We start from the raw sequence: 22,504 nt of genomic DNA, 5'->3' as shown, positions 1-22,504 counted from the left end.
TGTTTGTCAAGCACATGTCAAGGTGCACTGCTGTCAAAAAGTTGGCGTAAGCCACAAGAAAAAGTACAATCCTTTGAAGCGGATTTGAACCAGCGACCTAAGGATTACAGCAATTTCACCTACAGTCCTCCGCTCTACCAACTGAGCTATCAAAGGGTGACAAATACAGGGAAACGCCATCCCCTAGATAGTCAGAGGTTTGGCAGAAGCATTTGTTCCCTTTAAGAAATTAATCTGCTGAGTTTGGTGGTTTCTTGGAGCTGCTGAGGATTGCCCTCAGGTCTTCGTACGTTCAACTAATGCTCTATTCCTCTGAGCTACATCCCCTTAGATTGCAAGTAGTTGCATTTGGGAATAGACAAAAAGTGAGCCGAGGAATAAAATCGTTGTTTAGCCCCCTCACTGCGAAATGTCTTTTTCTCTCTCCCTTTTGTTTCAGTGGTTAGGATTCGGTTCTGTTACCACCGCGGCCTGGGTTTGATTCCCGCTCAGGGAATGACTTGCTTTTGAGGAAACACTAGGCATAAGTCAAAAACTTGGTGAAACTGCTGAAAAAGTTATACTCTTCTGAGTCAGCGACCTAAGGACTGTTGCAATCTCGAGAACTCTCTGCTGCTCTACCAACATTCCTTTCAAAGGTCAACAAGTAAAGATTTCATCTCTCAGGGAAAGATATTTGTTTGTCAAGCACATGTCAAGGTGCACTGCTGTCAAAAAGTTGGCGTAAGCCACAAGAAAAAGTACAATCCTTTGAGCGGATTTGAACCAGCGACCTAAGGATTACAGCAATTTCACCTACAGTCCTCCGCTCTACCAACTGAGCTATCAAAGGGTGACAAATACAGGGAAACGCCATCCCCTAGATAGTCAGAGGTTTGGCAGAAGCATTTATTCCCTTTAAGAAATTAATCTGCTGAGTTTGGTGGTTTCTTGGAGCTGCTGAGGATTGCCCCCAGGTCTTCGTACGTTCAACTAATGCTCTATTCCTCTGAGCTACATCCCCTTAGATTGCAAGTAGTTGCATTTGGGAATAGACAAAAAGTGAGCCGAGGAATAAAATCGTTGTTTAGCCCCCTCACTGCGAAATGTCTTTTTCTCTCTCCCTTTTGTTTCAGTGGTTAGGATTCGGTTCTGTTACCACCGCGGCCTGGGTTTGATTCCCGCTCAGGGAATGACTTGCTTTTGAGGAAACACTAGGCATAAGTCAAAAACTTGGTGAAACTGCTGAAAAAGTTATACTCTTCTGAGTCAGCGACCTAAGGACTGTTGCAATCTCGAGAACTCTCTGCTGCTCTACCAACATTCCTTTCAAAGGTCAACAAGTAAAGATTTCATCTCTCAGGGAAAGATATTTGTTTGTCAAGCACCTGTCAAGGTGCACTGCTGTCAAAAAGTTGGCGTAAGCCACAAGAAAAAGTACAATCCTTTGAAGCGGATTTGAACCAGCGACCTAAGGATTACAGCAATTTCACCTACAGTCCTCCGCTCCACCAACTGAGCCATCAAAAGGTGACAAATACAGTCAAACGCCATCCGCTAGATAGTCAGAGGTTCGGCAGAAGCATATGTTCCCTTTAAGAAATTAATCTGCTGAGTTTGGTGGTTTCTTGGAGCTGCTGAGGATTGCCCCCAGGTCTTCGTACGTTCAACTAATGCTCTATTCCTCTGAGCTACATCCCCTTAGATTGCAAGTAGTTGCATTTGGGAATAGACAAAAAGTGAGCCGAGGAATAAAATCGCTGTTTAGCCCCCTCACTGCGAAATGTCTTTTTCTCTCTCCCTTTTGTTTCAGTGGTTAGGATTCGGTTCTGTTACCACCGCGGCCTGGGTTTGATTCCCGCTCAGGGAATGACTTGCTTTTGAGGAAACACTAGGCATAAGTCAAAAACTTGGTGAAACTGCTGAAAAAGTTATACTCTTCTGAGTCAGCGACCTAAGGACTGTTGCAATCTCGAGAACTCTCTGCTGCTCTACCAACATTCCTTTCAAAGGTCAACAAGTAAAGATTTCATCTCTCAGGGAAAGATATTTGTTTGTCAAGCACCTGTCAAGGTGCACTGCTGTCAAAAAGTTGGCGTAAGCCACAAGAAAAAGTACAATCCTTTGAAGCGGATTTGAACCAGCGACCTAAGGATTACAGCAATTTCACCTACAGTCCTCCGCTCTACCAACTGAGCTATCAAAGGGTGACAAATACAGGGAAACGCCATCCCCTAGATAGTCAGAGGTTTGGCAGAAGCATTTGTTCCCTTTAAGAAATTAATCTGCTGAGTTTGGTGGTTTCTTGGAGCTGCTGAGGATTGCCCCCAGGTCTTCGTACGTTCAACTAATGCTCTATTCCTCTGAGCTACATCCCCTTAGATTGCAAGTAGTTGCATTTGGGAATAGACAAAAAGTGAGCCGAGGAATAAAATCGTTGTTTAGCCCCCTCACTGCGAAATGTCTTTTTCTCTCTCCCTTTTGGTCCAGTGGTTAGGATTCGGTTTTGTTACCACCGCGGCCTGGGTTTGATTCCCGCTCAGGGAATGACTTGCTTTTGGGGAAACACTAGGCATAAGTCAAAAACTTGGTACAACTGCTGAAAAAGTTATACTCTTCTGAGTCAGCGACCTAAGGACTGTTGCAATCTCGAGAACTCTCTGCAGCTCTACCAACATTCCTTTCATAGGTCAACGAGTAAAGATTTCTTCTATCAGGGAAAGATATTTGTTTGTCAAGCACATGTCAAGGTGCACTGCTGTCAAAAAGTTGGCGTAAGCCACAAGAAAAAGTACAAACCTTTGAGCCGGATTTGAACCAGCGACCTAAGGTTTACAGCAATTTCACCTACAGTACTCCACTCTACCAACTGAGCTATCAAAGGGTGACAAATACAGTCAAACGCCATCCCCTAGATGGTCAGAGGTTCGGCAGAAGCATATGTTCCCTTTAAGAAATTAATCTGCTGAGTTTGGTGGTGTCTTGGAGCTGCTGAGGATTGCCCCCAGTTCTTCGTACGTTCAACTAATGCTCTATTCCTCTGAGCTACATCCCCTTAGATTGCAAGTAGTTGCATTTGGGAATAGACAAAAAGTGAGCCGAGGAATAAAATCGCTGTTTAGCCCCCTCACTGCGAAATGTCTTTTTCTCTCTCCCTTTTGTTTCAGTGGTTAGGATTCGGTTCTGTTACCACCGCGGCCTGGGTTTGATTCCCGCTCAGGGAATGACTTGCTTTTGAGGAAACACTAGGCATAAGTCAAAAACTTGGTGAAACTGCTGAAAAAGTTATACTCTTCTGAGTCAGCGACCTAAGGACTGTTGCAATCTCGAGAACTCTCTGCTGCTCTACCAACATTCCTTTCAAAGGTCAACAAGTAAAGATTTCATCTCTCAGGGAAAGATATTTGTTTGTCAAGCACATGTCAAGGTGCACTGCTGTCAAAAAGTTGGCGTAAGCCACAAGAAAAAGTACAATCCTTTGAAGCTGATTTGAACCAGCGACCTAAGGATTACAGCAATTTCACCTACAATCCTCCGCTCTACCAACTGAGCTATCAAAGGGTGACAAACACAGTCAAACGCCATCCCCTAGATAGTCAGAGGTTCGGCAGAAGCATATGTTCCCTTTAAGAAATTAATCTGCTGAGTTTGGTGGTTTCATGGAGCTGCTGAGGATTGCCCCCAGGTCTTCGTACGTTCAACTAATGCTCTATTCCTCTGAGCTACATCCCCTTAGATTGCAAGTAGTTGCATTTGGGAATAGACAAAAAGTGAGCCGATGAATAAAATCGCTGTTTAGCCCCCTCACTGCGAAATGTCTTTTTCTCTCTCCCTTTTGGTCCAGTGGTTAGGATTCGGTTCTTTTACCACCGTGGCCTGGGTTTGATTCCCGCTCAGGGTATGACTTGCTTTTGGGGAAACACTAGGCATAAGTCAAAAACTTGGTACAACTGCTGAAAAAGTTATACTCTTCTGAGTCAGCGACCTGAGGACTGTTGCAATCTCGAGAACTCTCTGCTGCTCTACCAACACTCCTTTCAAAGGTCAACAAGTGAAGATTCCTTCTCTCAGGGAAAGATATGTGTTTGTCAAGCACATGTCAAGGTGCACTGCTGTCAAAAAGTTGGCGTAAGCCACAAGAAAAAGTACAAACCTTTGAGCCGGATTTGAACCAGCGACCTAAGGTTTACAGCAATTTCACCTACAGTACTCCACTCTACCAACTGAGCTATCAAAGGGTGACAAATACAGTCAAACGCCATCCCCTAGATGGTCAGAGGTTCGGCAGAAGCATATGTTCCCTTTAAGAAATTAATCTGCTGAGTTTGGTGGTGTCTTGGAGCTGCTGAAGATTGCCCCCAGTTCTTCGTACGTTCAACTAATGCTCTATTCCTCTGAGCTACATCCCCTTAGATTGCAAGTAGTTGCATTTGGGAATAGACAAAAAGTGAGCCGAGGAATAAAATCACTGTTTAGCCCCCTCACTGCGAAATGTCTTTTTCTCTCTCCCTTTTGGTCCAGTGGTTAGGATTCGGTTCTTTTACCACCGCGGCCTGGGTTTGATTCCCGCTCAGGGAATGACTTGCTTTTGGGGAAACACTAGGCATAAGTCAAAAACTTGGTACAACTGCTGAAAAAGTTATACTCTTCTGAGTCAGCGACTGATAGAGGAAATTATGGTTGAAATGACTAATTATGTATACATTCCAATCAGAACTGACTAGTCCAAATGCTATAATGTACTGTACATGTGAATTTTCTCTCTTGCTCCCTTTCCCAATTGTATATAATGTAGTCAGGAGTTTAGTAACAATGAAGGTCTGTTCCTTAGTTCATTCAGTTGTACAAATCTCCAGGTGGTGGGAACGGGCCATCTCCAGATTGTCTAGAATGTTGATTTATACTGACTGGCCTTGACTTCGTGCTGATAACGCGAAGGCTCAAGAGCTAGAGGGCCCCTCTACTTGTAAATAGAACGTTTGGAAAACGCTGACGTCATTTTCAGTTTATAACCTGTGGAAATATGTGTATGCGTTTAGTACTCTCTTGAAATAAACGCTGTTACCTTTGGCTTTTAAGACTGGTCTCAATCTACTTCATGCATAATTAATGAACTTACAACTCATTAATGAATTAGAAATGAGTGCGAATTGGTTTTGGCTATAAAACATACAGGAATTTAGAATTCCTCTATCAGCGACCTAAGGACTGTTGCATTCTCGAGAACTCTCTGCTGCTCTACCAACATTCCTATCAAATGTCAACAAGTGAAGATTTGTTCTCTCAGGGAAATATATTTTATTTGTCAAGCACATGTCAAGGTGCACTGCTGTTAAAAAGTTGGCGTAAGCCACAAGAAAAAGGTCAATCCTTCGAGGCAGATTTGAACCAGTGACCTAAGGATTACAGCAATATCACCTACAGTCCTCCGCTCCACCAACTGAGCTATCGAAGGGTGAAAAATGTATTCAAACGCCATCACCTAGATGGTCAGAGGTTCGGCAGAAGCATATGTATGTTCCCTTTAAGAAATTAATCTGCTGAGTTTGGTGGTTTCTTGGAGCTGCTGAGGATTGCCCCCAGGTCTTCGTACGTTCAACTAATGCTCTATTCCTCTGAGCTACATCCACTTAGATTGCAAGTAGTTGCATTTGGGAATAGAAAAAAAGTGAGCCGTTGAATAAAATTGCTGTTTAGCCCCCTCACTGCGAAATGTCTTTTTCTCTCTCCCTGTTGGTCTAGTGGTTAGGATTCGGTTCTTTTACCACCGCGGCCTGGGTTTGATTCCTGCTCAGGGAATGACTTGCTTTTGGGGAAACACTTGGCATAAGTCAAAAACTTGGCACAACTGCAGAAAAAGTTATACTCTTCTGAGTCAGCGACCTAAGGACTGTTGCAATCTCGAGAACTCTCTGCTGCTCTACCAACATTCCTATCAAATGTCAACAAGTGAAGATTTGATCTCTCAGGGAAATACATTTTTTTGTCAAGCACATGTCAAGGTGCACTGCTGTGAGAAAGTTGGCGTAAGCCACAAGAAAAAGCACATCCCTTCGAGCCGGATTTGAACCAGCTACCTAAGAATTACAGCAACATCACCTACAGTCCTCCCATCTACCAACTGAGCTATCGAAGGGTGACAAATGTAGTCAAACGCCATCACCTAGATGGTCAGAGGTTCGGCAGAAGCATATGTTCCCTTTAAGAAATTAATCTGCTGAGTTTGGTGGTTTCTTGGAGCTGCTGAGGATTGCCCCCAGGTCTTCGTACGTTCAACTAATGCTCTATTCCTCTGAGCTACATCCACTTAGATTGCAAGTAGTTGCATTTGGGAATAGACAAAAAGTGAGCCGTGGAATAAAATCGCTGTTTAGCCCCCTCACTGCGAAATGTCTTTTTCTCTCTCCCTGTTGGTCTAGTGGTTAGGATTCGGTTCTTTTACCACCGCGTCATGGGATTTGATTCCCCTCAGGGAATGACTTGCTTTTGGGGAAACACTAGGCATAAGTCAAAAACTTGGCACAACTGCAGAAAAAGTTATACTCTTCTGAGTCAGCGACCTAAGGACTGTTGCAATCTCGAGAACTCTCTGCTGCTCTACCAACATTCCTATCAAATGTCAACAAGTGAAGATTTGTTCTCTCAGGGAAATAATTTTTTTGTCAAGCACATGTCAAGGTGCACTGCTGTGAAAAAGTTGGCGTAAGCCACAAGAAAAAGTAGAATCCTTCAAGCCGGATTTGAACCAGCGACCTAAGGATTACAGCAATATCACCTACAGTCCTCCGCTATACCAACTGAGCTATCAAAGGGTGACAAATGTAGTCAAACGCCATCACCTAGATGGTCAGAGGTTCGGCAGAGGCATATGTTCCCTTTAAGAAATTAATCTGCTGAGTTTGGTGGTTTCTTGGAGCTGCTGAGGATTGCCCCCAGGTCTTCGTACGTTCAACTAATGCTCTATTCCTCTGAGCTACATCCACTTAGATTGCAAGTAGTTGCATTTGGGAATAGACAAAAGGTGAGCCGTGGAATAAAATCGCTGTTTAGCCCCCTCACTGCGAAATTGCTTTTTCTCTCTCCCTGTTGGTCTAGTGGTTAGGATTCGGTTCTTTTACCACCGCGGCCTGGGTTTGATTCCCGCTCAGGGAATGACTTGCTTTTGGGGAAACACTAGGCATAAGTCAAAAACTTGGCACAACTGCAGAAAAAGTTATACTCTTCTGAGTCAGCGACCTAAGGACTGTTGCAATCTCGAGAACTCTCTGCTGCTCTACCAACATTCCCATTGAAGGTAAACAAGTGAAGATTTGGTCTGTCACGGAAAGATAATTGTATTGTCAAACACATGTCATGGTGCACTGTTGTCATAAAGTTGGCATAAACTACTAAAAAAAAGACAACCCTTTGATCCCGATTTGAACCAGCATACCTAAGGATTACTGCAATTTCACCTACAATCCTTCTCTCTACCAACTCAGCTATCGAATTTTGTAGTTGCATTTGGGGATAGAGAAAAAGTGAGCCGAGGAATAAGAATGCTGTTTAGCCCCCTCACTGCAAAATGTATTTTTCTCTCTCCCTGTTGGTCTAGTGTTTAGGATTTGGTTCTTTTACCACCGCGGCCTGGGTTTGATTCCCGCTCAGGGAATGACTTTATTTTGGGGAAACACTAGGCAAAAGCAAAAAACTTGGCACAACTGCAGAGGTTATGCTCTTTTTAGCTAGTGTGAGCCAGTGACCTAAGGATTAATGTAATTTCAAGTACTCTCTGCTGCAATACCAACATTCCTATCGAAGGTCAACAAGTGAAGATTTTGTCTCTAAGGGAAAGATAATTTGTTTGTCAAGAACATGTAAAGGTGCACTGCTGTTAAAAAGTTGGCATAAGCCACAAGAAAAAATAACAAACCTTCAAGCCAGATTTGAACCAACAACCCAAGGATTACTGCAATTTTATCTACAGTACTCCACTCTACCAATAGAGCTATCGAAGGTTTCCAAATTTATCTCAGCTCACTGGTCACCATAGCAGCACCCACCTGTAGCACGCGCTCCAGCATGTATATCTCACTGGTCACCCCCAAAGCCAATTCTTCCTTTGGCCGCCTCTCCTTCCAGTTCTCTGCTGCAATGACTGGAACGAACTGAAAAATCACTAAAGCTGGTGGCTTACCTCCCTCACTAGCTTTCAGCCACAGCTGTCAGAGCAGCTCACTGCACCTGTAAATAGCCCATCCAACTACCTCATCCCCATTCTGTATTTCTTCATCTTGCTCCTTTGCACCCCAGTATTTCTACTTGCACACTCATCTTCTGCACATTCTACCATTCCAGTGTTTAATTGCTATATTGTAATTACTTCGCCACCATGGCCTATTTATTGCCTTACCTCCCTTATTTGCACATGCTGTATATAGTGTCACGAACCGGCTCAAAGCCCGTAACAAAAAGGGAGACAACATGGAGATAAGGCGTAACAAAATATATATTTATTAACTAAAGCAACTAAGGAAAATATACAATGGTGCGTGTAATCAGTAGTGTAAGTGAGTGTTTTGCATGCATGAATGTGATAATGCAGGGTGTTGAAAAGATGCTAAAGCAAACAACTCAAAAACCATAAAGGTGTCTGCATGGAGAGAGTCTCCTCCATGAATGGGGAAGTGGTCTATTTATCCTGGGAGACACCGGGCCCAGGTGTGTCTGCATGGAGAGAGTCTCCTCCATGAATGGGGAAGTGGTGTATTTATCCTGGGAGACACCGGGCCCAGGTGTTTCCAATGTAGCTGACGACCCTCCCAACTCCGCCCACCGGCATCCTAATAAGGAAACAACAAAGAGAGAATACGGCAGACAGAGTGGGAGGGTTGTCACAATAAACTTTATCTACTGTATTATTGATTGTATGTTTGTTTATTCCATGTGTACCTCTGTGCTGTTGTATGTGTCAAACTGCTTTGCCTTATTTTGGCCAGGTTGCAGTTGCAAATGAGAACTAGTTCTCAACTATCCTACCTGGTTAATTAAATAAAGGTGAAATAAAAAAAATAAAGATTGTCAGATCCAACAGAAGATCTCTTTATTTCTTGAGACCTAGAACTAGCATCTGTTTTGTCCGAGTTTAAAAGTAAAAACTTCCTTATGCCTGAAACACAGGCTTCCAGGGACAGCAAATTTGGAGCTTCACCATGTTTCATCGAAATGTACGGCTGTGTATCATCCACATAGCAGTGAAAGTTAACATTATGTTTCAAATATAGTGAAAACAATAGTGGTCCTAAAATGGAACCTTGAGGAACAATGACATTTACAGCTGATTTGTCAGAAGACAAACCATCCACAGAGACAAACTGATATCTTTCAGACAGATAAGATCTAAACCAGGCCATAACTTGTCCGTGTAGACCAATTTGGGTTTCCAATCTCTCCAAAACAATGTGGTGATCGATGGTTTCAAAAGCAGCACTAAGGTCTAGGAGCATGAGGACAGCTGCAGAGCCTTGGTCTGGCGCCATTAAAATGTAATTTACCACCTTCACGAGTGCAGTCTCAGTGCTAGAGGATTGGGAGATTCGATATAGGCCGATAGTTTTTTAATATTTTCTGGGTCAAGGTTTGTCTTTTTCCAGAGAGGCTTTTATTGCTGCCACTTTTAGTGAGTCTGGTACACATCTGGTGGATAGGGAGACGTTTTATTATATTCAACATAGGAGGGCCAAGCACAGGAAACAGCTCTTTCAATCGTTTAGTTTAATAGGGTCCAGTATGCAAGCTTGAAGGTTTAGAGGCCATGACTATTTTCATCAATGTGTCAAGAGGTATAATACTAAAACACTTGAGTGTCTCCCTTGATCCTAGCTCCTAGCAGTGTTGTGCAGATTCAGTATAACTGAGCTTTGGAGAAATATGCAGATTTAAAGAGGAGTCCATAATTTGCTTTCTTTGACAAAAAGTACATGATCTTTTCAAAGTTCATAAATGTATCACTGCTGATGTGAAAGTCGTCCTCTCTTTGGGAATGCTGCTTTTTAGTTAGCTTTGCGACAGCATCAAATAAATTATGGATTGTTCTTATTCTCCTCAATTAAGTTGGAAAAATAGGATGATCGAGCAGCAGTGAGGGCTCTTCAATACTGCACGGTACTGTCTTTCCAAGCTAGTCGGAAGACTTACAGTTGTACTCTGACGTCCTTGGGTAGGTGGAGGGAGTCGAAGGACATCGAAAAATCTTTGGGCTGTCCGAGAATTTATAGCACACAGCTTTTGATGATTCTTGGTTGGGGTCTGAGCAGATTATTTGTTGCGATTGCAAACGTAATAAAATGGTGGTCTGATGTTCCTCATAATCCTGGACTAACATTAAGAGCCACAATATTTATTCCACGGGACAAAACTAGGTCCAGAGTATGACTGTGGCAGTGAGTAGGTCCGGAGACATGTTGGACAAAACCCACTAAGTCGATGATGGCTCCGAAAGCCTTTTGGTGTGGGTTTGTGGACTTTTCCATGTGAATTTTAAAGTCTACAAAAATGTGAATGTTATCTGCCATGACTACAAGGTCTGATAGGAATTCAGGGAAGTCGGTGAAGAACGCTGAATATGGCCCGGGAGGCCTGTAAACAGTAGCTATAAAAAGTGATTGAGTAGGCTACATAGATTTCATGACTAGAAGCTCAAAAGACCAAAACGCAGTCTTTTTTTTTGTGTAAATTGAAATTCGCTCTTGTAAATGTTAGCAACACCTCCGCCTTTGCTGGATGCGCGGGGGATATGGTCACTAGTGTAACCAGGAGGTGAGGCCTCATTTAACACAGTAAATTCATCCGGTTTAAGCCATGTTTCAGTCAGGCCAATCACATCAAGATTATGAGCAGACAATACCTGCTATATGGGTACTCCAAATTCATTCCCGGGTGAGACCAATGCCCAGAAGTTATGCTTGGATCTCAGCCCATGTGCGGGTGGAAGAAGAAACACACTTCACACTATAACTGGAATGGTCTTTTTCGTAGCATGTTAGGAAAATTAGGTTGAGATTAGGAAAATGCTCCCCTAACCTGCTACGAAAATCACTTCCGTTTGTAGCTGTATCAAAGCGGCGTGAAAGGAGTGTGTCCCTGGGTGGAAGTCTTGTAGATATGCTAGCTAAACAGGTCCTTAGGAGAGAGGAGGTGGATGTGGAGTGCCAAAGAGCAAGGCAGAGGTTAAGGGAATGATAAGGACAGTGGTGGTACAGAGATGACAGGAGCAGTGGAACACAGACACTAAGGTCAAGCATGTTTTTTTATTTAACTAGGCAAGTCAGTTCAGAACAAATTCGTATTTACAATGACGGCCTACACCGGCCTAACTCGGATGATGCTGGGCCAATTGTGCGCCACCCTATGGGACTCCCAATCACGGCAGGTTGTGATACAGCCTGGATTCAAACCAGGGTGTCTGTAGTGACTGAGATGTAGTGCCTTAGCATCTTGCCGATGCCTATCATTAGTCACTTTATATAACACCACTTTAATAATGTTTACATGTCCTACATCACGCGTCTCGTATATACTGCTCTATTCCATCTGCTGCATCTTGCCTATGCCGCACAGCCATCGCTCATCCATATATTTATATTTACCTATGTACCTATTCATCCCTTACATTTGTGTGTATAAGGTAGTGGTTGTGAATTTGTGAGATATACTGCATTGTCAGAACTAGAAGCAAAAGCATTTGGCTACATCTGCTAACCACGTGTATGTGACCAATAAAATAGGATTTAGATTTCGACATCTGCGACACACACACAGAGTACAAAGTAAAGTAAAGTAGGAAAGGATGGCAGAAAGAGACAGAAGAGAGGAGGTCATCTATACAAGGGCTGAGGGTGAGAAACAACGTGCTGAGACTTTTAATGTCACATTTAATGTGATATGAAAGCATCCAACAGGAAGGTGTGATTACTGTCAGGAAACAGAGACAGGGGAGCATGTACTGATACAGTGTGGGCAGTGTGAGAGGGAAAGAGAGCCTGAGATCCAGTATGAGGGAGGAGGGGATACAGCAATTGAGTTTAAAAGAGCAAACTGAGTAAAACGTCATCAGATACAGTCTCATATCTTTTTATCAAATTGGGCTGGCGGGTAGGATTTAGTTCCTCCTTGTCTCTGGCCCATGCTCCAGGACAGTAGGAGGCGGCAATGCACCATAACGTTGGATGCCAACAGCAGATAAAAACCACAGAAGAAGAGACCGACATTTTTTTTAGGAGGGGAGTTGAGTTCGTTCGACACAAAGGTGGGGGAAAAAAAACGAGGCAAAACATTTCGATGGATAAGCCAGCGTCATTAAGCTAGCTAATTTTTAAATAATATATATATATATATATAGCTTGCTCTCATTCGACATGTCTGAAAGAAGACTCGCGAAGTTTTCAGAAGTGGAGCAGGGTAAGAGTACTCTTTTTTTTTTTCTCTTCCCAAACACCACCTATGTTTGACTCACGAGGTATCAGATGTTAGCTAACTCATAACTTTCTGTAAGTTAACTAGCTAGAAGTAGCTAACATTTAGTCTAACTATTTAGTTTTTTTTGTATAGTTGCGAACACGTTAAGCGGTCGCAGGAAATAACTTCGATATCTCTTATTTTATGAACCTAAGCTAGCTGCTAACTATTAGCTAGTAACGTTAGCTAACATTACGTATGTGTGCCCTGCTGACATTTTGTATTTTTTTCCCTGCTATTAGACCCCGGAGACATCCATAGGATGGTAAGTACCAAGCTGAATGTTTAGTTAGCAAATGTTGTAGGGATTACATTTTAATTTGTGTACTGGCGTTGTTTGAGACAAGGTGGGGGGAGAGACCAGTGTGAAGTGTAGTCTAAGGGTCATTCTCACGAAACAGTCAACGTCATTTTTCGCATTTCCTGGATCTGAGATTAGGACTTGTATTTATCTATTTTGTAATTGCCTTTTCCAACCATTACATTTGTTTTAAGCAAGTTCTCCGTTTGATGGAAGGCCTACATTATGCTCAAATAGCCACAGTCTAGTTGGCCATGTAAAACTAACTTAAAGCGGGTACAGTTTCAGTATTCCCAGTTAACGTGTACTGGATGTTGCACGGAATTCAATGTTCAACTTTGCGCTTAGCAAACCTGAAATATGCTCAGTGCTGGGGGGAAAAAGGCACGGAAACCAGGGAATTGATTTTAAAGTTCCCATAAAATTGTGCAACCCTATCGAAGAGACACATACAAATGCATCTCTGTACTTACTTTCCTGCCTCTCTTTTTCAGCATGCCGTAATGGATTTTGTTAGAGGAAAGTCTCACGGGCTAAACATTGGATATCTTGGTAAGAACTGGTATTAAAAGCAATGCCTAGTGCAGGGTTTCTCCAAACTCTGTCCTCAAACCCCAAGGGCTGCACGTTTTTGTCCTAGCACTACACAGCTGATTCAAATAATCAACTAATCATCAAGCTTTGATCATTTGAGTCAGACTGTGTAGAGTTAGGGCGAAAACCTAAACGTGCACCACTTTGGGTTCCAGAGGACCGAGTTTGGGAAACGCTGGCCTAGTGCTAGCACAGTATAAATGCAAATAACATCGATGATATGTTTATTTGCATTTTTATACCAAGATGACTTATCAGAATATGTATTAGATGAATCAAATCAAATTTATTTATATAGCCCTTCGTACATCAGCTGATATCTCAAAGTGCTGTACAGAAACCCAGCCTAAAACCCCAAACAGCAAACAATGCAGGTGTAAAAGCACAGTGGCTAGGAAAAACTCCCTAGAAAGGCCAAAACCTAGGAAGAAACCTAGAGAGGAACCAGGCTATGTGGGGTGGCCAGTCCTCTTCTGGCTGTGCCGGGTAGAGATTATAACAGAACATAACCAAGATGTTCAAATGTTCATAAATGACCAGCATGGTCGAATAATAATAAGGCAGAACAGTTGAAACTGGAGCAGCAGCACAGTCAGGTGGACTGGGGACAGCAAGGAGTCATCATGTCAGGTAGTCCTGGGGCACGGTCCTAGGGCTCAGGTCCTCCGAGAGAAAGAAGGAGAGAATTAGAGAACGCACACTTAGATTCACACAGGACACCGAATAGGACAGGAGAAGTACTCCAGATATAACAAACTGACCCTAGCCCTCCGACACATAAACTACTGCAGCATAAATACTGGAGGCTGAGACAGGAGGGGTCAGGAGACACTGTGACAAACATGAATAACATGTTTGTATCACGTCAGTCGCCTTGATTTAAAAAATAAAATAAATGTCACTGGACCTTGAAAGATGAATCATATTTAAACAAGCTGTGCTGAAAAAAAATAGTTTGAATCTATGCTGTTCCCAACGTCTAGCTCTATTGTTTACTGTGAATGACAATTCCCATTCTTTTCACAAAGGTTTGGATTTTGTAACCCATGAATATTGCTCGGGTGGAGACTTTTATGACAGTGACTATGAAGATCACCATGGTAGAACGTCATACTGTGGATTTTCCAGAAACTTCTTATCCAACTCAAGTTCTTCATACCAACCCACCTCTCTGCATTACAATCAACCACTTAAAGCAGCCTCTAAACCATCTCCAGATCATGTCAGTATTTTACAATCTACTGTTAATCTAATGGGGAAAAAGTACGGCTTTGATTGCTACAAAACCTTTGAATAATCTTGTATTCTATTTAAATATGTCTTCGTTCTGCAGCCTGCCGTGAGAGCTCTTGAGGCGTTGAAAGAGTACCGAAAGAGCAAAGTCAAGGCTGAAAAGAAGAAGATTAAGAAAATTGTGAGGTTTGAGGTCAACTAGTCCCCCCCCCCCCCCCCCCAACTTACCCATACACGTCGGGAGGTTAGTGGGTTTAGGAAAGCTCAGACAATTTAAACAAAGTTCTACTTCATCAATTTCTGTCCTACAGAAACAAAAAGAAAGAAGACTGCTTGAGAAGTTGGAGAAAGAAAAACAGAACCCAGTGACAGAAGTCAAGGTGAGTGCTTTTATCAACTCATTATATTTAATAAAAGCTAAAGCAATCACACCTGGGTTTATATCAGTGTAAGCATGTCAATATAATTTAAATGTATGACGTTTCTCTCTTGACATGTGATTGTTGAATGTTTACAGCTTGAAGCAGAGAGTAAAGTAAATGAAAGTGAGTGTAACAAGACTAGTACCAGCGCTAAAGGGGCTCTCGCTCAGGGCCTGCAGGACTTGTCTGTTACTGATAGCGGAGACAGCAGCGTGGAGTCCAGCGACGCCGGGGAGGAGAGTGAAGAGGAGAGCAATTCGGAGGTAACCAAACTAAAATGGTACTTTTACATTTTGGTTACATGTGAATCATCGAGCTGCTCCACTGGGAGCGTAGCAGTAGCAGGGATTAGTGATAAAAAATGTTTTATGTATGTTTATGTTAAAACAACCAATCTATAGCATTCCAGTAGCCTAAAACGGATATTTCTGATTCCTCCCCATTGTTTAAGTGAAAGACAGACAATGTATGACAGTCAAGAAAGTTGAGCCTTTTCTGAGAATGTTTTGATGTCAACCAAAATGCAAAGAATTGCAGTATGGATCTTTCTGCTTTATCCCTTTGTGTAGGTGAAAGGCAGCAAACATGGCTTCTCCCCATCCTTGGTGAAAACGAATGAATATAATGAGATGCAGTTTAAAAAATAAAAAAAAACTTGTAGCATATGAGTTTTCGTTTCAGTTGACAAAAATGTGAAGAGATGATAATTCCACGTTAGACTAAAGAACATTTTCATTTGACATCAAGCTCCCTTCTGTGTTGTCCAATCATAAGCATGCATGACTTTGCGGAATATTTCATGCAATCTTCTCATTGGCAGTATTCACATCTTTCAGTTGCGCAGTCTGAATTGAGCAGGTCTAACCGGCTCTCCCACATAACTCCCGAACGGTTACTTCAGTCACTGAAGCGCAACCAGGAAGCTTCGATTGCAACTAACCTAAACTAGAAACAATGTTTACTCTTTTTCATGTAAGATATTTTTGCTTTGATCACATCAGAAACTCTTTATTTCCCCATGTGCACTGATATTTTTTTCATCTATCCACAAATGTGAGTAGTTTTTACCCCTTTTTGGGAAATATTCATGCTATTTGCTAAATATTATGATTACAGTAATATTTCTGGCATTGTTGGAAAGCTCAGACTCTGCAATTATTTTCAGTGTCAGGTCATGGTTGGATGAAAAGAGCTGTATCTTTAAATTGTTTAACCTGTAGCCTAGGCTGTAGTTAATCATGGCTTGCATTGGTTACAATCTGCCACAATAGCAATATTTCAAGTTTTTAATGTCATGTGCACAAGTACAGTGAAATGCCTTTTCTTGCAAGCTATAAAACCCAACAGTGCACTAATCAATATCAGTGTAGCACTAAAAATAACATGGTACTACTATCCAACTGGTACTACTATCTGAATGTTCACATGATGGCAAATGTGTTATTTTTTTGGGGGAGAAATGCACGGGCTAAAACTAAACACATTGTCCCGAGTTTAAGTCCAACTAATAACTAAGAAGAACATGTTTACTAAAATGGGAAGAAGACTAAAAGTTATTTTAGTCATTAAGACTGAAACTATATCTAAAATAGCTGTCTAAATTAACACTGGCGTAACAGAAGCAGCATGTCATTGTTGGTGTTTAACTGCTACTCTCTACTTCTATTTTGGAGAAAAAGGACAGGTCTATTTTGACCCTTTTCTTTCCCTCTATTTCCACCAGGAACTGCAGCTGGATATGACCAGCAGTTTTGTATCCAAGGCTGCTGCTATAGCAAAGCGTCAACTTGAACAGAAGCCTAGGCCAGAATGGAAGGAGAAAAAGAAAACCAGTCAACCGAAGGAGAAACCAAATAAAGAAATGAAAGATATACAAAAGGTGTGGTAATCTTTCCTACGGTGTACATAAAGCCAGGAATACACTGAACAGTATTAAACATCCTGGAAATATATGGCACACTGTACCTTTATTTTATTTAACTAGGCAAGTCCGTTAAGAACATTCTTATTTTAAATGACGGCCTAGGAACAGTGGGTTAACTGCCTGTTCAGGGGCAGAACAACAGATTTGTACCTTGTCAGCTCGGGGGTTTGAACATGCAACGTTCCGGTTACTAGTCCAACGCTCTAACCACTAGGCTACGCTGGCGCCCCAATAAACCAGTCGTTAAATCTTGCTGTTGCTATCGGTAGAGTGTACGATGGACTCCCCCCTCACTTAGCAGCTGTTTTTTCCCAAATGACATATACGATTTCAACGAGAGATGGGTAAACAGTTATGAATATTGGCAGGGAGAAATGGAAGTGCATAAAATAATTAGTTGAGGCATTGGGTATGTTGTATGTTGATTGAGTGTAGTGTGAGCTGACTGAAAAATGTTGTATAACGTATCCTACTATACCAATTCCACAGCGGTCCTGTTTATTCACTCATCATGCATTTCTATTGGCTATCAGAATGCATCACATGTCGCACTGCAGGAGCTCCGACAACATTTGGTTATGAGACTTTTCATTGTGTGGGGGGTCATGATGTTGTCTGGAGAACATGGAGGGGGGGGGGCATTTAATCTATTTCGTTGCCCCCAACCCCGGTGACACTATGCTTCAAGATTAAAATACAATCCAGAAAAATGATCTGCGACAAGTGAAATGGTATAAATATCGTTCTGTCTATCATGCAGTGTATGCCCACTTAAGTATTCTGGATGTGTAAACTGTCTCTTGTTTATCCTTGCACAGAATTCTCCTGTACCCAACACTGAGGATATAGTTAAAAAGAGTACAGAGCTGGCTGGTGAGTTTCGCTTACTATATTATTAAAGAACGTCCCTCATTATTTCAGAACATTTTGTCCAAATGTTGCAAAAGTGAGTATTCTAGACCAGAGTTGCTTGAAAGGAACACCCTAGAAGCGGGTACACTGATTTTGAATTTGGCAGCTTTTTTTTCTCTCTCTCTCTCTCTCTCCACAGTAATTGGTAATCAGTTTGCCAGCAGTGGACATTTTGACATGGCTGTTAAGTATTTTACGGATGCAATTAAGTACAACCCTGCAGAGTTTAGGTGAGAAACTACAATCATCTTGAAATGTCAAACTGTTCACCCAATTATTTTGAATAAATGTGATTTTAAATGGTTTGCATAATTATTTATTTTTTTCCATTACAGTATTGATAGGTTCCTAGGCTGTGCCATCAACTAGGATAATTGATTTGGTTTAAATGACACCACTTTCTCAGGTTTTCAATGTGCTTTTACAACTAAAACAAACTGCTTTTGTGTTTCAGGCTTTTTGGCAACCGGTCCTTCTGTTATGAGAAGATCCAGGACTATGAGAAAGCCTTGGCTGATGCGGAGTTAGCCCTCAACATGAGTCCTGGCTGGGTCAAAGGCCTCTACAGAAAAGGCAGAGCTCTGGCAGGGTTGAAGGTAATGTCTGATGCCAGGGTCAGTTATGGAGCTTTGAACCATTATCCTCTCACTGGATGCCTTTCAAACTTGGATTATATTTTTGTAGAATTTCTATCGAGAACCAGAAATGTCAACTATCCATTTTTTGTAACCATGCCAAGTTGTGTACTTCCTGTCTTTTCGCCCAATCGTGAATCAGTACATGAGCATGTGCCTCATGCACAGATGTTTGCGAATGCGTTTTATCTTATTGTTTACTATTCAGACTGGGAATCTTACATTTTAGCGTAGAGAGAATTTACAATAATTTCCCCACAGAGATACGATGAAGCCGCCCAGGCCTTAAAGGAAGTGCTGCGGTTGGACAGCTCCTGTGCCGATGCCGCCCAGGAACTTATGAGGGTCCAGATAACACAGCTAATGGTCAGCAACACGATGAGGCGGAGTTGACAGTTATCACACACCAACTGCATTAGGACAATTTTTTTATAAACATGGAAGGAGACTATTTTAGTCTCTTATGGGTTACTGAAGTAGAAACGATGTACAACTGGTTTGGACTCAATGGTATTCAGATGCCATTTGAAAGGTGTTATATATTTCTGATGCAAAGTTTTGTGGTCTTGTTGCAGGGGTTTGGCTTTTCCCGGGAACAGTGCTCGAATGCCTTAATAATTCACGGGAACGTGGAGAAATCACTTGAGGCACTGTCCAAAATATCTGGTAAGAGCATCTGAAGGTTTCTCTTCTGTGGAGGTAGGCAACTTGACATAAATATTGTTGGAGTCCAGAGTTATTTGAACTGAGAAACCTCAGACATTTAGGGACTTGTTCTTGTTTTAGGAATCCTCTATAATGGCAGTTATCCAACTGCAAGTGTTACCTATCCTGCCAAAGTGGACTGTGTCTACAGCACCTCTACAACATCAGAGTTCCCCTCGGCCCCAAAACCTCATCAGGCCCAGCATTCACAAAGCCTTCAGAACAGACCCAAGACCAACACCCCCATAAGGACCATGTCTGAGAACTTTCCTGTAGTAACGTAAGTTTGATATCTACTGACTTGTTTTTCCATTCCCAGTCCTTGACATGAAAATGTAGTATTAGAGATAGTGTCTGTTTCCATGTATATTGTTACTGGTTGTAAATGTGTGTTTTTGGTAGGTGTAGCAACTTGATATTTGCTTTTACTTACAGTAAATTATACCCTATTTGGGTTGGAAACTTGGTCCCTTCAGCAACGGAGGCTATGATTATAGAGAGATTTGAGGGGTAAGTGAATGCACCACACATTTTAATTGAATCCTCAGGGAAGTGGGGCAATAAGAAATTATCTCCTTTACACACCATTCATTTAGATATTGGGGCGGAAGTTAGCTTAGTGGTTAGAGCGTTGGGCCAGTAACCGAAAGGTTGCTGGATCGAATCCTCGAGCTGACAAGATAAACATCTGTTCTGCCCCCTGAACAAGGCAGTTAACCCACTGTTCCCCGGTAGGCCGTCATTGTAACTAAGAATTTGTTCCTAACTGACTTGCCTAGTTTAAAATAAAAATCTATACTGTGTTCTTCCACAGCCAATCACCTTACCCAGATTTCCAGGTTTTGTTTGACAACTATTCTTAAGTAGAAAACTAAGCTATGAATGAGGCACTCTTGAAAATATCCTTGTGTAATCAGTCCCCTGCTTGTTTGACTTCTGCATCTCTAATCAATGTCTCTTTCATTGCAGAGCTGGGAAAATCCATAGTATTAAGCTTCTGCGCTCCAGACGATGTGCTTTTGTTAACTACTTGGACCCAGACTGTTGTGAGATTGCTTTGACTTTTCATGTAAGTGTCTTTACACCATGCAGACTTGCACTAAAGGCCCATGGTCTTATGCATGAGTGTCTGCCCATTTTGCTCTACTTTATTCTGTATGTTTTGAGTAACATGTTTGGTTTCACACACTATGTTCCCATAATTCCCCTCTATGATTATTGGAGGATGGGCTCTAAGGTCAGTCAGTCTCTGACCACCTCCTCCAATGCACTTAGAGGATTTGAGGAAACAATGACAGAGAAGGCAAGGATTTGAGACTGCTAGTATAGTTTTCAGGAAGTCTTGGTCTTAATTGGATGTTTCTTGCAAAGCCTCTGACCTCTTGGGAAATAATTGTCTTAAAGGGGATGGAGCTCAATGGGTCCAAGATCTTAGTGCGCTACCCCGACAGGAACCCAACAAACCTGGGCATAGCCAAGGACGCCCAGAAAGCTCAGGACCTGCCTTCCCATAGCACGTACGTAGGATCTATTGGACAAATGGCGAAAGGGCAATATACAGTACTGTCCCTGGTTTCTGATCTTGAAATTATTTGCTACCTGCTAGCAGTGAGTAGCCTATTGAAAATCATAAATTGTTGGCACAGTAAAAAATATTACTAGAAAAGGTTGTGGTTGGGCTACACCATCCTTTGGGCTGGCATGCATTTATTGGCAGTTTTATAGATGATATTTGTGACTTTTCTATCCTTTGTAGAAAGGAGTGCTTCTTCTGGAGGAACCTGGGCTGCAACAGGAGGCCAAACTGCCCCTACAGGCACATCCCAGAACACCATGGTGTTGACAAGGGCAAGACCTCGGCCCAGTGAACCCGTCAACTTCAACTGGCCCACAGTCAAACTCATGACTTAGCGCCGCTGAAGAGGCTACTCATTCAGGATTTTAGATGGTTCATATTATGCTTTTAAGCCGTGATTCCCAAACGGTACACACAATTTTGTATTGAGGCTATTTCCTAGCTGGAATTAAAAAGGCTTTTAGAGGCCAAAAATGTTTGGTTTTATGTACACGGTTTATTTTTAAGATGTAAATTGGTCAAGGAACTAAGGTGTTTTTAGAACGGACAATCTTGTTTGGCACCTTTTTCCCTACCCTGTCTACACCAAATGTTAGCTCTTGCTAAAGCCCATATGATGGATCATATTAGAGTAATGTCACTAATGACATTGACTTATCATTGTAGTCAGTGATTTTCTCTGTTGCCTGCTAATGATGGAATGTTTGTCCATATAAACGTATGTTGGGATCGTGTCACAGCTAATAAGTCGAGTAATTCTGCGTTAATCATTAACTGGTACAAATCATTTCCTGACACTTTTTTTTCCCCCCTTTTCTTTTTTTTTCTTCGTGTTCCTGTAATTGCGGTCTTATAGTCTCATAGTTTCAATTTAACCTCACCCTCCCCAAATAAATGGACTACTTTGCATCAACGTGGAAAATGGATTTCATTGGCATAATCTCGTCACTGTAGGGCATTTTGTAAAAAAAAAAACTAAATTTAATGACATGGTGATTTCACGTAGAATTTGTGCTATTTGACAACTGATATCTGGTAAATCAAAACTAGACATTGAACTGACATCTGTGCCCAGTGGCTAGTAGTTTCAAATGTTATATTTTTCTTTTTTGTACTGATCGGTAAACCTGGCGGTCTATGGTGAAAATGTAACATTACAAAAACAATCTTCATTTGAACGTCTTCGGTTGAATTGGTTCAATAAATTACATTTCGCTTGGTCATTTCTTTCAACTTATATTTCTGAAAATATTAAAGTTGTCATGCATTTACTCTTGTGACTTTAACATGTCTTTATCACAGTACAATCACATATCTGTCCTATAACATCAAACGAGGTGCTTCATGGTTTGTACGTATGTTAACCGTGGTAAGAGCTTGACCGTCACTTTGCAGAAGGAAGAACGCTTACGAGCAATGTTATTGTACTCCGGCAAATCAACCAGTAGGTGGCAGCACAGGCGCGGCATCCACAGGAGGGAATACTGAGGAAATTGATCAAAGCACTGCATGATTCTAGATTTTGTGGTAACCATTTTTAACCAACTGATGTGATGTCACTAACCCATACGAGTCTTGGGGGGGGGGTTCCCCTTCTAAGCTATACGGAATTGTTTTAGGGTTATATGAAGGATAATTTAGCTTTTTGATTTGGAATTTTAAGACGCCTTGAAGTATAAAACATTGTGCCAGTCAAAAGTTTAGACAAATACTCATTCAAGGGTGTTC

General features: G+C 41.9%; 1 protein-coding gene across 1 annotated transcript; it reads left to right on the top strand.

Annotated features, from left to right (window-relative positions):
- Positions 1-12,223: 12,223 nt before the first annotated feature.
- On the top strand, positions 12,224-21,999 carry LOC115126875 (tetratricopeptide repeat protein 31-like). Its single transcript, XM_029656512.2, has 18 exons — positions 12,224-12,417; positions 12,717-12,739; positions 13,270-13,327; positions 14,398-14,591; positions 14,703-14,783; positions 14,914-14,982; positions 15,120-15,287; positions 16,748-16,903; positions 17,767-17,821; positions 18,000-18,090; positions 18,315-18,456; positions 18,757-18,861; positions 19,071-19,161; positions 19,282-19,480; positions 19,636-19,710; positions 20,170-20,269; positions 20,605-20,717; positions 20,957-21,999. The coding sequence occupies exons 1-18, from the start codon at positions 12,375-12,377 to the stop codon at positions 21,066-21,068; spliced, it is 1,875 nt and encodes a 624-aa protein (XP_029512372.1). The 5' UTR covers positions 12,224-12,374; the 3' UTR covers positions 21,069-21,999.
- Positions 22,000-22,504: the final 505 nt, after the last annotated feature.

This window comes from Oncorhynchus nerka, linkage group LG8 (assembly GCF_034236695.1).
Source record: "Oncorhynchus nerka isolate Pitt River linkage group LG8, Oner_Uvic_2.0, whole genome shotgun sequence".
NCBI classification, from domain to species: Eukaryota; Metazoa; Chordata; class Actinopteri; order Salmoniformes; family Salmonidae; genus Oncorhynchus; species Oncorhynchus nerka.
Note: the sequence above shows the minus strand (reverse complement) of the source record. Positions and strands in the feature narration are given on the sequence as shown.

Coding starts and splice junctions, on each gene's coding strand:
- LOC115126875 (XM_029656512.2), top strand. CDS start 12,375: ATGTCTGAAAGAAGACTCGCGAAGTTTTCAGAAGTGGAGCAGG. Junction 14,592..14,702: donor CTAAACCATCTCCAGATCAT/GTCAGTATTTTA, acceptor TTCGTTCTGCAG/CCTGCCGTGAGAGCTCTTGA. Junction 20,718..20,956: donor GACCTGCCTTCCCATAGCAC/GTACGTAGGATC, acceptor TATCCTTTGTAG/AAAGGAGTGCTTCTTCTGGA.